The following is an 18,824-nucleotide window of genomic DNA, read 5'->3' as shown; positions in this document are numbered from 1 at the left end:
CAATACGACTAGACAGAACAAGCGTGTCTGCACCGGAACAGAATCAACGCAGAAATGACAGCTGCATCCGAAACTGGAAAATGCTGCTTTGGAAGACACATTTCAAGGAAGGCAGGCATCGAGACACGTCGAATCCAATGTTAGCCTTACTTCCTGCCTCCTGAGATACCTTCATTTGGTCGATATTTAAAGGCAGAATAGCTGTATCCTTCGCTGCCTTGATACCCCCGATCCTGTGTGGTTGAGCAAAATAAAGATGGTGTCTGAAGTTATTTCTAGCAAGAAATCAGTATTAAGTAATTAAATATCCGCTTGGTTATCAACAATCTCGTTCTATTTTGTTCTATATCATTGATCCGTTAAGCTGCCTCAGAAGCATATCCGATATCAGTTTCATGAGCTTCATGAACAAACGCTGCCTGCAAAGTCATTGGCTGAAAAGCAGCAAGGCAGCATGTCTGCAGCCAAGGTTTTTGGATGCAGACGACTTCAACTGAACAATGGCCGTTTACCTTTTATTTTTTTATTTTTATTTACTTATTTTTCTTGGAGCTGCGCCGCAGCAGAAATGCTTCTGTTTGCACCATGGCCGTTATTTCCTGCTGCTTAAATCTGCTGTAAGTACTATAAAATAAAGAGGACATAACACACAGTTTCAGCCAATCTCATGTTAATCTTGAGAACTTAGTGTAGTATTGCATCATTCACATCTTCCGGAGAATCTTCAGTTTAATCAGGTTTATAAAAGAAAGATACAGCTTTACAATTCTCTCCTAAAACAACAGAGCTCCTGGAGGCGAGCCATGGGCGGAGCTGAAGAGTCGCGAGCACTTACAGTTTGTTGAGCAGTTTGTTGATTGGCAACAAATACAGATATTTGATGCAGTTTTACAGCAGCTCCTAGTCATGACGGGGATCTTTATTGCTGGGACTGCTCCGTCTTTTAGTATCAAACGATGTGCAAATCCAGTGTCAGAATGTACCTGTTATAAAACGTTCATCACCAAAATGACGGGAACGAACAAACGCACATACTTGTGAAACTCTGTTGCTGCCTGGAAAAACAAATTGCATCCACTGTTAAATTAACACTGAATAAGATTATCTTTTCCTCACATCCAAAACACACATCTTTAGAGACATTCTTCTCGAGCAAGTACTGCAGCGCTGCCGATGACTTCCGTACCATGAACGAAATGCGCTGTGCGGCACGCTCTTGCTCTTGCTCTTGCTCTCGCTCGGGTCGCTGACAATCCATCTCTTAACAGTGTAAACAACTCAGAATGCATGAAATGGCATTGTACCCCCCTTTAAGCGCAGCATATTGCAACAAGAGTGTTGCCAGTAACACGGATCGCACCGCACATTGCCAACTAAACAACTAAATGAGCCTAAGCAACACGCATGTTGCCAATAACCTGAGAGCATTAAAATGAACTTAGCTTGAGAAGATGTTCGAGAGTGAAACATAGCAGCTGTGGCGAGGATGCTTGATCTCTTGATATCCTTCTTGGGGATGAAGTTCCCATCTCTTAAGTCAGTCATATAACTCGTGGAGTTCATTTCAATAATGTAGCGATGCGTGAAGCAATGCTAACTCAGTCACTTCCAGAATCAGACAGCTTATGATCAGTGCGGTGAATTCATGTGTTCAAGTTAACAAACTTGAACGAATCGGAGGTGAGTCCATTGGGGAAACGAATTCCACTTGCTAAATTCCCGATTCCTAGTGATGGTGTTTTGCCTGCCGAATTCGCCATTTAATTAGCTATTGAGCAATGCGAAAACTGCTGATAATATAGGTACACTGTGATAAGTTGACTTAACTTAATTTAAGGCAACAGGTTTCCTCAATTTTTTTAAGTTAAGTCAACTTATCACTTTTTACAGTGTAGATGGGGATCAGCTTAGAGTCAGCTGATGCAAGCTTGACTAACGTGACCTGCCAGAACTAACACTACGCTTGATTTCAGGATTCTTTGAATAGGAAGGTCAAATTAACTAGGGATGTGCACGAGTACTCAATTAATCGATTACTCGAACGCATCAGCGACGATCGAGCATGAAAACGATGATCGATTGGCTCTAAAAATTCTGCTTTTTTTTATTTTAATTTTTTTATTAAACTACTTTCATTCTTTCTGATTGGTTATGCTGGTATTTGGGCGGTAGTCTGATATTTGATTGGTTATGGCTGCGATAAGTTGCGGTCTAGAGACAAGACCGGATCACAGAGCGAATATGGCTTCTGAAGCGCGCAGCGATGTCTGGCAACACTTTGAAAAACTTGACGAAATAACTGTCAAGTGTAAGATGTGCAGCGCCACACTCGTCTACAACTCCACAACGAGTTCGATGCGTTACCATCTTGCACATAAACACAAAGCAGATGATGCCGATGCCCCTACCAGCAGTCAGACGAGCATAAGAGATTTCACCATCAGACAAAAATGCGACACAGGCAGGGCAGAGAAGATGACACAGCTAGCAGAAATGACAGCAGAAGACTTGCTGCCTATTAGTTTTGTTGAAGGTGAAGGTTTTAAACGTTTAATGAATTACGTTGAGCCCCACTATACTGTCCCATCGCAAAACGGTCACTGCAAGGATTGATGCTCTATACGAAAAATGCGCTTGTTCAAAAATTCACAGCGCAGTATTAGAGACGCGAGGTTTCGAGGAAAGACACACAGCTGTGAACATTGCCAGCTACCTAAAAGACCGCCAGTCTAATTGTAAATAGACCATGCACTCGGCTTTCATCTGAGCACGTAGACCGACTGATCTTTTTGAATACAAATATGTAGTCCTTATGTTAAGTTTTATTAGCCATGCATGGTAAAATATTCAGGCTGTTTTTGTTTTAAGTTTTAAGCAGCATAGTTAAATTATGCCGGCTTTATTTTATTTACCTTTACCGACTGATCGTTTTGAAAGAAATGTTATGTTACCTAATCTTTAAGTTTTATAGCTGTGGTAAAAATATTCAGGCTATTTTTATTTTGTTTACGCAGCCAAATTATGCTGGCTTCTAATTTTCGTTAGGTTATGGGCTACTTTAACAGTCGTTTGGTGAAGTTGTATTTTTACAAAAAAACTTTTTTGATCCACAGCTGTTGTGATGCTGTTTGTTAAAAATAACAGTTGAATAAAATAACTGAAAAGCAGAGTAACGTGTGTTTTATAAAACACAAAAAGGTAGGTTATCTTTTTAAAAACTGATCCAAAATATTTATACAAATAATAAGACCCACATATTGATGGGGATAATACTGTAAAATACATTTTTTTTTTTTTTTTTTTTCTTCAGTTGCCGTTGTTTTAAAGCGCCCTGTAACGGGAGAAGCGCATCCACTACTTTCTGGTTGGCACACAGTTCAAGCTCACATGCATTTTGTGTAGATAAATACAATTTGTAATATAACATTTACATATTGTGTATCTAGGCTATGTGATTAATTTTATATACAGTGCGTCATGTAGACAAAGCGCTTCAGCTTCACCTCACACTGTTATTTCTTTTAAATGTTTACTGTATTAACCACTATTGATGGTGATTTTTAATAATCTGTTAATTTAATTATTTTCTGAATCCTGTCATAGTTTTATCAACGTTTTTAACAGGGCTTTAATTAAAATATTTTAATTGTCGCTATGACGCACACGCCCCGCCCCTTGCTTAAGCTCCACCCCCGATTAATCGAGTACTCGTTTCTCAAACCTGTGGATTACTCGAAATGAAATATGATCAGAAATGCCCATCCCTAAAATGAACAGTATTTATTAGAAATTTACTGTCACGTTTTTTTTTTATCAAATAAATGAAATTAATAATTTCTTTAGAAAATATCTTACTAACTCCAAACAAGCTTATATGAACACATTTTCACAGAGTTTTTATGCAGTGAAACAAAGCGATGCATTTCTATGGGAAAAGAAGGTCTACAAATATACTTTGCTGGTTTCTTTGCAGGTCTAACAAAAGACAGATGCTCAGTGGCAGGAGGTTACTGCGGCTGTCAACATAATTATTTTAGAACACAAGTGATCCTTTTGAAATGTTTCAAAATATCAGTAACTGAGAAAGAAAGATTGCATGGGGCGAGACATTGTGTAGCGTTCTAGCATGCATGTCAAATCAAGTTACCGACTAAGCTGTAAAGAAAATTAACTTGTTTTTGTTTTTAATGTTATCAAAACATTGTTGACTTGCTGCTGCATTGATGTCTGCATTGGTAGGTCATTGATGCGTTTGGAGCATTTCTTTTGCGAGTGCAGTCGATTGCGATCTACATTTGTAAACCACAGGAGTCGCTTAAACGTCGATACCACTAAAATGGTATAGACATGCAGTCGAATGTTTGCGTGACGTTACAGACTTCTCATATCAAACTTTTTTTATTATTAATCTGGGTGCTTTTTTTTAATACAACATGAGAGAATTAATTTTATTCCTTAACTGCATAACAATGTTGTAGGCACTCAAATAGTTGTATGTAGAGCTAGCCTCAAAAGAGCCAGATTATAGTGCTGTGTTATTGGGGTCTCATATCAACACATAGACACTTTCGAATGCTGTAAAACCTCAAAGCATGTTTTTGAAACAGCTGTGAGAGGAATGCTGATACACAAAGAACACTCCCTCTATCGCAAGAGCTTTATTTAGCTCAGAGCTGTGGCTGACATATCGTTGGGCTGTATAGATGTTATAGATGTAGCGCAGTCAGTGTCAAACCAATGGTAATGTTGGGCAAAATGCTGAGCCTTTGGTGATTTATAAACTTTATCAGAAGTAACTGTATACGTTCTACAGAAAAATTGAATTAAGTGAGTTTTTATCATATTCTTGTTTTACAAAACATCAAGCAGTTCACACAGTTTGACAGCGTATATTGATCTGCAAGTAGAGGACATAGTCGTCAGGGATATCGTAGCACCCTGTTCACGCTCATAATGAGGACACAGCAGAAATGTCTGAAAAGACCCAAGTGAAGCAGCTGCCCTTGAGGCAATTACAGGAATGTTTTTGTTGTATGTGGGGACTAGTTTTGCTGTAGGGGTTTGTAATGGCTGGTTATGGTGTGATTATTCAGACCTCTAGGGCTGGATATCAGTTCAGATTTCCAGATTTAAATCTGAGTCACAAGCTGTTGATTTAATTTTTACTTTAATTCAGTTTGATCTCTTTCTGATTAATTTCGCTATATTTGGGTTCTTTTTAAAGGGGTCATGAACTGCCTTTTTTTTTTTTTTTTGTACTGTTCTCAGAGGTCCACTTATGTTATCAAGATTTTTACATCAAAAAACATAATATAGAATTAATAGGCTATTTTCTGAAACCACTTATTAGAACGCTCTGTTCCAATACGCATGGCGGATTGTAGACTCGGAAGTAAACGCCCACTAGGGTTGTGACGATAGTATCGTGTATCGACGATAGTCAGAGATATCGACGATAGCAGATGTCTTTGTCGATATTCAAGACGATATTAGGCTCATTCACCCATTACTGTATAAAACTATTATTATTATTATTATTATTATTATTAATGAATGAGGCATTTATATAGCGCTTTATTGTGTATTGCAATACACCCAAAGCGCTTTACAATCATGGGAGGGAGGGGGAGGGGGGTTTCTCCTCAACCACCACCAGTGTGCAGCATCCACTTGGATGATGCGACGGCAGCCACAGGACAACAGCGCCAGTGCACTCACCACACACCAGCTATTATTATTATTATTATTATTATTAGGCGGCCTATTATTATTGGGCTATTATTATCAAATTGCCCCGCTATTTCACCTCAGCGCCGCACTTCACACATGCGCAAATGAGGATTAGGCTTCTCCTCCTCATTGGAAATGTTTTATAAATGGACTCTAAAACTAAGCCCACATCAAAATTGAACTACAGGAGGCCTTTATTCACCCTCTGGTTAGGCATGTTTTGTTATGGATGCGCGTGCTTTATTTGACTCCTTTTGGACTGTTGAACAAAACACCCATCTACTGCCAGTCTAATGCCTGGAAGAGCAAGGAAAATTTTTAATATGACTCTGATTGGATTCGTCTGAAAGAAGAATGTCATATACACCTAGGATGCTTTGAGGGTGAGTAAAACATGGCCTAATTTTCATTTCTGGGTGAACTAATCCTTTAAATCGTGAGCTTAGTGAACGGCTTTAGAGAATTTAATGTTTCTCCATTTAAATAGATGAAATAGCTGTCCGAGAGGATGTTCAAAGATGGTCGCTGAGTGAAATGACTTACCTTAAAGGGACTTTGCTAACTGCTCATGCTGTATGGTTTTTGATTCATTAAAAAGAAATGGCTCATAGTGTGACTTGATTCACAATATAAGACACTTATGTGTTTGTTTTTGTGTGCAGCTGGCAAGGACAACTTGGTAGAAAGCCGCTTTTGCCATTTATTTTATGTCACACTGTCTTTTTATTGCACATTCAGTGCAGACTGAACTCACATTCGCAACTCCAATAAAATATAATGTCTTTTGTCATGGTGCTCTTTTAGTATTGAAATCGCTAGAAATCAAGTGTATCATAGTAAAGGTCATTGGTGAGGTGATGGATTGGAAATTATTGTTCATATCTACTGAAATAGAAACTGGTGAAAAATTCACAGATCTTTGAGAATCCATGAATTTTACATCTGCAGTAGAAAATGATCGAGTTATATAATCAGCGTCACAAACAGATATTTGTGACGGCCACTCTGGTGGGGAATTCCTCATTTATTTTTTTTTTTTTTTTTTTAAGCACAGCGATGACCATCTTTGCTCTGCTGTCACTTTGTGCTTTCTCAAATGTGTCCACGCATGGAAGAACATCATAAATGAAACATCTCTTATCCTGTAGGAGATTTTTCTAGGCAAGAATAATTACAGTAAGATGATAAAATGTAATTTTCAGTCATCGTGCTAAGCACCCCCACCCATTATCCACTCATTTCTCCATTTTATTACCATAACTCTTTAGACTTCCTGTTTATTGACCAGAGAAAGAGGGAGGGGGTCGGAAAAGGAAGAGAGAGGGAGGGGTAGTGGAGAAGGAGAGGGGAAAAGAAACACTTTACTTAGGGGGGTTTCCACCTTTCCTGAGATGAGAAGAGGCTACAGGAATGTTCGTTTTATTCCTATCTGGACCTTCTTATGAATGTGAATCTCTTATTATACCATCAATGATTGCTCAACTGAATAACAATAATAACTGTTGCAATGATGAATGACATGAATAAAAATGTACAGTAATGATGGTGAACTCTTGTCTAGGATTGCAGACAGTGGTATACCTGTTTCTTATGGTCTGAAAATTGCTGCTTGGCACACCATGTGCATTTGCTTATTTATGGTATTGAAAAAATCATCCGGATGGAAAAGATCTGCAAGTGCATGTACATAAATCCTTTTCCTCAAATGTCTGTCAGACTTGTCAACTTTCGCTAGACATATGTATGCAGCAGAGAAAATGTCAGAGAGAAGTAATAGAACCATCCCTCACTGAAAAAAGACATTAAATCAGCAGCGTAGGGTTATTTTGGATATCCCAAAAACATTCAAATCTAAATTTAATGATCTTGATATTTATAATCTCAAGATTGATTTTGTTTTCAGTTGATGCATGATCCCATCCAGTAGTCTCAATAAGCTTTGTGCTTTAAATGTTTGTCAGTTACGAAACATACCTGAAACTGTTATCGTACTGTGAAAATCTCATACTACTGCGACCCTACTCTTGCCACATATCATATTTGTAGATGGAAAGCAGCATTTGAATGGATTATCAGATATGTTTGACTTTGTGTGTGATCTAGAGGCAGTAGAAATGTGGGCGTCTGGGCGGGAAATCCCGGAGCACTGCTGGGAGTCAGGGAGTTCTGGAATGCTGAAGGGGCAGAGCATGGAGGCAGGAAACGGACGAAGCTGATCTGATCATAGGAATGAAAAGTGTGTGTACGTGACCGTTTGTGTTCATGTGTACATGAATATTTACACATACATTTTCATGTCTTTTAGTTATCTTGGCATCTGAAATTATAATTTGGTATCCAGCGGTTTTGGAGAAAAAGCACTATTGTTTTACTCTTCACTTTTCACTTTCATTTGCTTTTGTTCTTTGGTTGTAAACAGAATTGATCTTTTTAGAATAGCTTGAATAAACTTATTCATTTGCTCACAATACATTTGTATTTTTCTATTTTAGCATGTAAAATATTTTGATCTTTTTCAGAATGCAGTGCCGGTACACTCATTTTACAAGGTCATAAAAATAAATACATTTGAAAACTTGAGAATTATTACCAAATGTATTCAACATTTTATATGTGATTGAAAATTATATGTAGCCTATAAATGTCTCAGATTATATGTTAATTTTATGCTCAGCAGCATGTTAAGGAGTTAAATGTGCATTAGACACTCGCATGCATATTTAAATGAGCTCTAAATATGATATGTGTCATTTGATCCCCATCTGTTGGTTTAAACACTATTTTGCTTCAGCGTGCCAGAGATCATCTTTAAGGGCTTTCGGGCAGACAGTGGCTGCCTTTATAAATAGGCCAGAATTTGAGAGCCCAACTCACCCTGACAGCCATATCAGCCCAGCCTGCTTATGAATACAAAAACTGTTACTGACAACATTTGCAAGCTGTGTATGATTGTGTTTTATTCGTTTCACACACATTTAGCTCCTTTAAATTGTTGCTTTTTCATGTTTACAGTCATAATGTCAGGTTTGCGCCACAGCTATTATTTTGATTTGACAGGGTTATTCTGTTGAAAATGTTGGTTTCCCAATTCTTGCCTCACGCTGTAATGTCATTGCCTAGTCGGCGTATGTATGGATCTGATTGGCTAGTTTCCCAAATGACAATGGTTTATGCTCAGAATTTTAATGCTAATGTGACCTGCTTATGAAATCATCTAATTGTTATTCGTGCTGCACAAAGAGAAAATGTGTTTGGCATTCAGAGGACACAGTTAATCATGGTTTCATCAAATGCATATTCTGATTCTGCCATTCAAATATATTTCGCATTCTTTTGGGGTTGTGTGTTTCAGCATAGTAAAAACCCCCATTTTATGCCATGCAATTCCAAATCACTATATTCAATTAAACTCTTTCGCTCTTCCCCAAATGTACATCAAACTGTATCAAATGACTGATATCGGAGAATATTTAGTGTTAGTGCCGTTTAAACTGTCAATCTGACACCAACAAAATGTAAGAGCTTTCATTGGCTCCTATAAACATTTCTCTCATGCCCTCTCAAATCGAAAGATCGAGATCACTACTGGAATATTAATGGCATGAGGAATCTCCCGTTCTATCTCTTGCTCTCTCATGTATTTTGATTCCTCTGTAGAAATGCTGCTTCTGACAGGTTTAAATCAAGTTTTTAATGAGATGATAATGGGATCTGTGTTATTGCTCCTCAAATGTGTTGGATTGTGTTCAGATGGATGCTGATGAGGTGCTTTAATGTCAGGATTGATTTTTTCTGAGGGCCAGTCACATTAGTTTGTCTTGTGTTTGCTTGAGATCTGTCTGTCGAGTCAGTCAATTACCAGTGTCTTAATGCTAGTAAACATTAGATTAGTTACAGTTATTTAATATGGTAAATTGGAGATATGTGGACCACAGGGAAAGATTCCAGGTGGCACTTCGAAAGATTTGGCTTTGTTAAAACCATAAAACTAACATAATAAAAATAAAATAAATAACAGGGCTAGCAATACATTAAAATTACTTATAGCGAAATACTACTAATATATTAAAACAGCAACTAATCATGACTAATCTCTAGATTTTTCCAATGGCTTTTTTTTGTGTGTAATGGAAAGTTGCATACATTTGTCTGTATGGCATGCAAAGGCAAAATTGTATGTTGATCATATTTTTGTACATCATTCAGGATTATCATTAATATTAATCCATGATAACGTGATTTAATAAATATTTCTGTATTTATTCTGTGTTTACAAAAACATCTGGGAAACACTGATGGCTGAATGAAAAGCTGGGTTTAGTTTCGGAATTGTTCACTTGGTTTTCACAATCAAATTTTGCTTTTGAAATGAGTATATTGAGGTGGACAGATCTCTATAGACCCTTTTACTGTTAGTAAACATTGTGACGTTTTTCTGTGGGCAGAGCTTAGGTGGAGCGCTGAGCGCTTCACTAACGCTAGCTATGAAGTTTGTTAGCTTGTTTTTTTTTTTTAACAATAACTGGAGAAATTCCGATTTAACCTGCATATGTACAATCACTCACTGTCCGGGACCGCGATTATTTGAAAAGTTTAACTTTAATGGACGAAACCAGATTGGGTGACCCGCACACGCTTTAACTCAAAGGATGGACGATCTGACAGGATTACCTCCAGTTGAGTGACTCACATCTAGCATGTATAATTAAGACAAACTCACCATATCTATCTAGTCATGAAGATGTGTGTATATATTCCAATTTCAGCAGGCAACTGCAAAAACTTTTTACAGCTACATTATTATTCCAGCCACAATTAATCACAACAATGTATATACAATTACAAATGATTAAGCCTGTAAATCGTTTGTTGTTTTACACACGCATCCATACATTATTTCAAACACGAGATAGTAGTGAGATGCATAAGAAATCTTTAGACGAGCCCATAACAACAAAATATAATACTTTATTGAACCTTTCCTGATAAGAAGTGTGCGCTGCAGACGCGAGGATTTTTGACGATCGTTTCTGTCCAGTCCGCTCGTTTTATCGCGATTAACCACATCTGTCGTCGGTTTTTTGTCTGGCAGAAGCAGCAGGTATGCGTAAGCTCCTTATGTAGCCGAATCTGCGCTGGTTTGAATTGGCCACCTCCAGTTTTTCCTTTGTTTTGCCTCCAGCTAGTGCTGTGATGTAATCGTGACGTAGGCCCTAAAAGGGTCTCTACGTTTAGTTTTTTGACAGTAACCATGCAATATTTTACACCACATCTCGCAGTCGGTGTGCTTAATGTGCTGTTGATTCGCTCACAGCTTTGAATCTTGAATATCAGTCTTAAATTGTACTTGTATCTGGCCTGTTATTTCGGAGTTCCTATCAGTTTTTGTTGTTTCCTCAGCAGTTTCCATGGGGATCTTGCAGGTTTCATATAAGTAAAGGCATTGTCCATCACATGTGCCATGCTCTTGATGACAGGTGACGGTTGAAGCGTATAGTACTGCTGGATGAAGACTGTGTCAGTTATTGAAGTAGATTCTAAATGACCTCAAACAGCTATTATTCATGGTGAAATGAGTAATCAAATTAAGTCTGGCATATTCTGGATGTCTTATTTTGATTAAGTGATAATGATTAATTTCTTTGAGTAATAAATAATTCAACATTTATGTTGACATTTTATTCATTTTCCTTCATTTAAATCAACCCTACTGAAAGAGTATATTATCTTACTGATTTCGTTCATTCATCTTTTTTTTTCCCCTCAGAGCTGGAGGCGAAGGAGGCCTGTGAGTGGCTTCGAGCGGCGGGGTTTCCTCAGTATGCTCAGCTCTATGAAGGTAATCCAGAACTCATTCCACAAAAGTCCACTCATCCCTCCATTTTCACACTATTATTTGTCTCTGCTCCTCTGCAGTGTTATATTCCCATTTCCTTTTCTTCTGGTTTCCCTCCATATCATCCCTTTAGAAAGGTGCAGAGATGCTCCCTCCCACTCTGTCTCTGTTTATGCCCATGACTGAATGGCTGGAAACGCTCCACTGCAGAAAGCATCGGTATTATTTTCTTTCAGGCTTAGTGATTAGGGAAATACATGTGAGACCAGATGGCATTTGGTTTTGTTTTAGATCCCTTTTGGGTTGTGAGTGTAAAGCCATGCTGAACCAGTAAGAGTTCCGCGGCAACCAACACAGGTGCTGCAGATATTCAGAGCGCGTTTTAGTCCTGCTGGCCCCAAGAGATTGATTTAGACCATTTCACACACACTGAAGTTTAACAAATCTGGAAAGCCCATGCAGGCTTGGTTCACATGTGGATTGGAATAAATTTGGGGGAAATTCATTTGAGTTTAAAATAATTGGCAGATTCGCCCCCCAAAAAAAGAAATTTCTGTCATTTACTCACCCTCCTGTCAGTCCAAACCCTCTGACTTACTTTTTTTTCCACAAAACATAAAAGTATTTCCTAGTCACGTATTTTCCATGTAATGAAAGTGAATGAGGTCAGGTGCTGTCAAATTCCACAATTACAAAAAAGCACAAAGTATGATAAAAGTGATTCATATTCAAGTCTTCTGAAGCTGTACGATAGCTAAATGTGTGTTGAACAGAGTCTCGCGTAGCCAGACCTTCAGACTGACGGCAGAAGGTCTGAGAACCTTAGAACCAGCTTTGAATGGCCAAGGCCCACCCTAGAGGATTTATGACCGACAGGTAAAGCAACCAATCACATTTCGCTTTGGGCGGTGTCATATTTAGGGGTGTTTAACAGACCGGTGTGTAAAACTCTTGGAGGTATTGTAAAGAGTCTATGCCACAAATGTTAAATATTTCACATACTTTTGAAAATCCAGCATTTCGTTGAACCTGATAAGCGTTCATCATCAAAGTTGTAAACACGATGGGCTTTCTTTTTTCGTGAGGAGGTTTGGCATCACGGCATCTTTATTTTATCTTTTTTCTGTGGAACGTTAAAGAACGCGACCCACACTTTGTCTCCCGGAAATCCCGTATAATTCAACCAATCTGATGACGACTTCGAAACTCGTTTAGCCAACGGTTAAGACGAACAGAACTAGGGATGCACAATAAAAACGTTTAGTTCTACTTTGACATAATCGAACACTCACTTATATTGATGTTAATATTTTGCTGATATTAATATTTTAATAACTGTTAAATGCAATTTATTTTAGCAAATCTCAATAACATTTTTATACTGTAATTTATATTAACACAATGCTTAAATAAACTTTTGTCATAAACGCATCACTAAACAGAACTGCATTTTTGTGGCTAATCACTAAAAATCATCCCCTGTGCTGTAGCTTTTAAATCAAACTTGGTGTTATGAAACACATTGTTCTGTGATCAAATGTTAAGATTTCAAACCATAAAGGCCTGCGTTTTTTGAGTCTAATGCACTCAGCCTATTTATGCACAAGAATACTTTTTTAATAAAAAAAATCTCCGGTTGTGGGATGACCTGAGGTAATTAGAGAGAATTTTCATTTTTGGATGAGCTATTTTTTTAATCTGTGAACACAGAAACTGTTTCCTAACTGTTTTTAAAACTCATTTGAGGCCTGGGCAGCCCATATCACACTAACTTTTTTCTCTTTAAGTGATGTGTGGTCCCAAAAGGCCACACTGTTTCTTTACTTCCTGATGTTTTTACTGGTACAGCACCTGCAGGATTCTGTCAGTGATGCTGTGTGCTGTGTGAAGCAGGCGTACCCGTGACCCAGACAATGACGAATCCACAGACAAGTTCTAATATTAGCCTACTCAGATTTCACTGGCAGGGCTGAACCTGCACCTGAATGCAGATAAATCAGTTTTTTTTTTTAACATCATGCCTCAGTAGGCTTCACACTTATGAATATGAAATAAGGACCAAAAAATTTTTTTTTTTTTTTTTAAGCGTTTTAATAATAGAAGAGTTTTTTTTTGTTGTTGTTGAAATTATGGTTCTCTGTTCATTAGTAAGCCACGGTTCTGTCAGGTCTGTTTTTTTCTTATGTTTCTTAATCTAAAAACCGTCACCTTCCTAATTAAGCTTTCTAATGCTTTTGCATTTTAAAATGTTAAAGATGAAAACAAGGCTGTGAAAAATAGACTTGGTCTTTACAATGTCATGCACTGTATAACGTTTTTAGATCACGTCATTCCAAAACTCCTACTTTCAAAACTGTTTTAAAACAGTCTTTCAGAAAGATGTTTTGTCAGCTGAACAAATGGTACAGTATGTTTTTAGACAACAGTACAATCCATTGAACACGCTGTACTTCTGACCCTCACGGCCTCATTTGCATTCAAAAATTAAATTACTAAGATCTATGTACAGACATTTACTTTACATATACAGGCTATATTGTATCGCATCCTTCTGATTTTCAGCATCTCTCAACAGGAGTGCTGCATTTTTAAGATGCTGCGTCAAGTTAAATGCAGTAAATTGGGATGCACAGTATTTACACGGTACCATACTAATTATTGGCTAGTATTAGCAATAATAATCTTTCACAATTTTAAAAGATTATGAGCTCTTGGTAAGTGTGGTCCGGTGAGACGCATTGCCTGCAGTAGCGCCTGGAGTTTTCATGTCCGCCTTAAAGATTTCTCCTTATTACAGATTTTTATATGCATGAGTCAGAGTGCTTGATCATCTGTGTTGGTTCTGAAATAATGATATTTTTATAGCTAATCGCACTAATGAATTATGTTTCTCTAAAACAATGTTTCTCTAAAACAAATAACTATCGAAGTTTTCTTGCTTTCAAAATTCTGCCACCTGAACACTGATATAAATTTAAAAGCTGAATGCAGCAGCACTTCCGTTCACTTGTCTCATTTAAGCATCCTGACAAACACCTGTCATCTGCCTGGCTTCCTCTGACAGAGTTGTGTATTTTCCTGCTGCCCTTCACAGACTATGGCCTGACCTGCGTTGACTGTGACAGAAACAGAGATGTGCTGAATTAATGATACGCCGGTTGCCGGGACGTTCCCGCTGTTCACCGCGTAGGTCCTGTATTGGATTATTTTTTTTATTTTTTTTAAAACCAATATATATCAAAGCGAACTTGGACTCATTCATCCTCTTGACATTTGCATAAAAATAACTATAAAAGAAGATGTGACGTTAAATAATGCAAGACTTTGATCCAGCGACTGATCACAGAATAACTGCTATGAATCGGTATAGGTCAGTGCTGTGGCATTGTGTGATCTCTGTTGAGTATTGATGTCCAGTTTCAGTGTAACTAACAGTCAGCGGTTTCCCACTTTTATCTCTGCCTCATCCCCTGACGCTCTATTAAAAACTCAATAGTCGGTGCTGTCTTTTAAAATGGCAAGGATGCTGGTGTGTGTTTGGTCTCTTTGCAGCTGTTGAAAACAGGCCCATGTGTAATAATACCTTTTGAAAAGTGAACTTACGGCAATAAAAATTGATTTATTGGAAAAAATAAATGAAGAAAATTGTTGTCACTTGTGTTTTGAGGCTAAACTGGAGCATCAACAAACAGATCGGTTGGGCTTCCCCAAGCCACCAAGAAAATAACTGGTTTTCAAATGAGGAAAAGGATTATTTTATTTTCTGTATTTACATGTATGCTCTATTTGTTGTTTGTTCATTCATGTCTGGAATTCGCCTTCTAAATTTGAGCAACCACACTGATTTCCTTCAAACGGAGTATGAAATAGAAAAACTTAAGTGTTTGTGTGTGTGTAAGAGAATTCGTTGGTGTTTCTTGAACTCCTGTGATAAGGACACTCTAAACAGAGACATTTTGAGAGGAAGAGACATGAAGAACTTCTCGTTCTCTGGTAAACAAAAGAAATGGCAGCTTTTAAAGTTCACACTGACACTGTATGTGTCATGCTGTATTGCATACTGTAGAAATGCCTAGTTTGACTTAAGTGTGACTTCGTTTGGCAGCAGGTTGATTTCTTTTTCTTTTGTTCTTGTGGAGTGAGCTGAATGCTTTCTGGCAGTCTTCCTGCACTACTGTCATTAGTTGGACCTGGAACTCAGAGGGGAAGTTGAAACAAAAGCTGGAAATGGGACACCTCAGCAATGCTGACGCACTCACACACACACTCTCTCTCACTCACACTCACACAAACAATACACAGGTGTACACACTCACATTCTTTCTCTCTGTTCCATTTAAAAAAAAGTTCTGTAAGACATAATTGCCATCAGTGTAGGCATTTCTATATTTTAGAGCAAGGTTCTTCAACTTTCATCCAAGGTTCTCTTTTTTTCAAAACCCCTTAGTGGATGGATGGACAAAGGATATGTAATATTCACATTTAAGTAACATTACAATAATCATTACTGGCATAATTAAAAATAAAGCTGAATTTGAGCCATTTTATAATTATCTTACTGTACTTTTAAAAAAAAACTGATGAAAGTCATATAGTACCGCCATAAATCCCCAAGCGGTCATGGACCCTTGTTAAACATACAGGCTTAAGCTTATTATAGCAGCAATATATTTTTGTTGTGGTGTTGTACATGTGATCAAAACATATTGGGCCTCATTTGTAGAATGTTGCGCAGAAATCGTCCTAAATTTGATCTTACGATCATCTCTTAAATATGCATACGTGTGATTCATAGACTGAACGTACACAGAGAAAATGCACGTACACGTCTCTTTCAGATGTGAAATCTATGAATCGCAAATGATTTTGAACTTGCGTGCAACTGAATGGTTTCAACTCTCTGCCTTGTAAACGACTCCTAATTAATGTCATTAACACATTAAAGATCACCAATCATCGTCCAAATCCTTTCATTTTGCAACATCTTACATTTCCAAAAACCTGCAGTACTCCAATAAGAAAAAGTCGAATCAAATTTGTGCGTACACACTTTTATAATAAGGCCCATTATCTATTGTGCTAACAGGGACATGTTCAAATCTGACCTTTATGTCTCAATCTCATCCCACCACACCCTCTCTCCACTTCCCTGTCTCCTCTCTATTGTGCTCTACCAAAAAAAAAAAAAACAAGAAGAAACGTACATCTTTAGTCATAAAACTATAAATAAATATATTCATGTAAATACTGTACAGTGTTTCCCAAAAGATATTTGGGTTAACCTCTTTCTCCCCAAAATACATTTTAAATGAAAGTGAAATGCATGAATCTGGGCCCGTATTCATGAAAAATCTTAGTGCTAAGAGTTGCTCCTAGTAACAAAATTCTAAGAAATGTGGGTGTTTCCTCTTAAAATTAAAGAAAAGATCCTAGTAAAGAAAAAAAGTAATTCAGACAGCATCTTAAGCCTTAAAAGAGGTCTTAAAGTCCAAAATTGTTAGGAGTATGAACGAGGACTTTTCAGAGGCTTAAAGGGGTCATCGGATGCCCATTTTACACAAGTTGATATGATTCTTTAGGGTCTTAATGAAAGGTCTGCAACATACTGTGGTTAAAATTTCTCAATAGTAGTGTAAAAAACACCTCCTTTACCCTGTCAAAATCAGATCCGTCTTCAGCATGCTGTTCTAGTCCATGGCTGCGTCCGAAATTGCGTACTACATTTGAATTTGAACGTACTACTCGACCGTTAAAGTACGTTCTATATAGTATGAATGCGGGTAGTATGAATGGAATTCGGATATACTACATCCGCCATGTTGATGTTGTCAGGTGTCATGTGTCTTCACAACAGCGCGAAAATTTAAAGAGCCCACTTCACTGCGCGAACATCGTTAATGATTTAAATTCTTAACGCTTAACGAACCGTCTATTTAAAGAAAGCAGCGTTAACAAGCTGATGTAACTCCATCTGATCGGTAATGATTAGAGATCTTTTTACCCCTAATTCACACAATCGTTTCATCTGTTTGTTAAACCCTCAACAAGTCAGTCATTTACTTGGTTGATGTTAACCACAATGAACATCAACAATGCTTTTCCCTGAGGTACTTTACACTTGAAGACAGCCGCGTCGCGACTTTCCGCCATTTTTCAAATATGACGCGGCCTCTCCCACGGCCTCATGGGATAGTAAAGTGTCCATCGTATGCCTACTACAGAATTCGGAAGGAAGTAGTAAGTCATCCGGGTACTTCTCGCCTACTATTTTTCGAATACTATGAATTCGGACATACTACTCGCCTCACATACTGTTTTTCGCATACTATATAGTAGGGAAGTATGCGATTTCGGACGCACTCCATGTTTCTTTAAATGCTCGTGAGCTCTGCTGACTCCGCCCCTCTCTTCCGTGGAGTGACAAGCAGACCATAGATATGTAGATTCCCTATTCGATCGCTCCAGATATATTGACGCTTCAGCCATCTCGCATTCACCATAATAATCAATGAATATTCAAAGATATACAAGCGTATAACTTGCTGTTGTAGACTCACACAGTCAGTGTGCTCAAAGATTCGCACACCGTTACAAAAACGGCGGATGGCTTGCGTATCGCGGCCCATAGAAACAGTCGGTAATGAGGCATCTAGGTATATATGTTTATGGAGCATACTACTAAACTTCAGCCGCGAAACTGGCTAACTAGCACATTATTAGGAAAGGACTTTAAAGTGAACTCAAACCACTTTTTAGTTTACACTCACAATGAGTTATTTTATTTATTTATTTTTAGGATACCAAACAATTAGAAAAATAATAACAGTAATAATGCATTTTATCAGTGCCTTCCATAATACTCCACTACAAGTACAACAAATTAAACATTATAATATATACAGTTTTATATAATATACAAAATTATTCATACCCATGGTAAATTATGATCCAAGGCGGCTGTGAAAATAAATCTGTATCATTAACCCTTTTGATCTTTTATTTTTTTTAAATTACAAAAATCTAACCTTTCATTGGAGAATAAGAATTTAAAATGGGAGAGAAATCTCATTATGAAACAAATGTTTTTCTCTAATACATATTGGCCATAATTATTCAATACGTTTTGCAACCTCCTTTTGCCAAGATAACAGCTCTGAATCTTCACCTATAATGCCTGATAAGTTTGGAGGACATCTGACACGAGATCAGAGACCATTCCTTCATCCAGAATCACTCCAGATCCTTCAGATTCCCAGCT

At 37.7% G+C, this 18,824-nt stretch overlaps 1 protein-coding gene across 6 annotated transcripts in view; it reads left to right on the top strand.

The window, feature by feature from the left end:
- stard8 (StAR-related lipid transfer (START) domain containing 8) overlaps window positions 1-18,824 on the top strand; it is a 58,751-nt gene that overhangs the window by 17,878 nt on the left and 22,049 nt on the right. For all 6 annotated transcript variants that reach the window (XM_058775463.1, XM_058775464.1, XM_058775462.1 and 3 more), the window contains one exon: window positions 11,498-11,569. In XM_058775463.1, the coding sequence (XP_058631446.1) occupies window positions 11,498-11,569 (72 nt within the window). The remainder of the gene's footprint in view (window positions 1-11,497; window positions 11,570-18,824) is intronic.

Source organism: Onychostoma macrolepis, chromosome 05 (assembly GCF_012432095.1).
Source record: "Onychostoma macrolepis isolate SWU-2019 chromosome 05, ASM1243209v1, whole genome shotgun sequence".
Classification (NCBI taxonomy): Eukaryota; Metazoa; Chordata; class Actinopteri; order Cypriniformes; family Cyprinidae; genus Onychostoma; species Onychostoma macrolepis.
The sequence above is the reverse complement of the archived record's forward strand: the minus strand, read 5'-3'. Positions and strand labels throughout refer to the sequence as shown.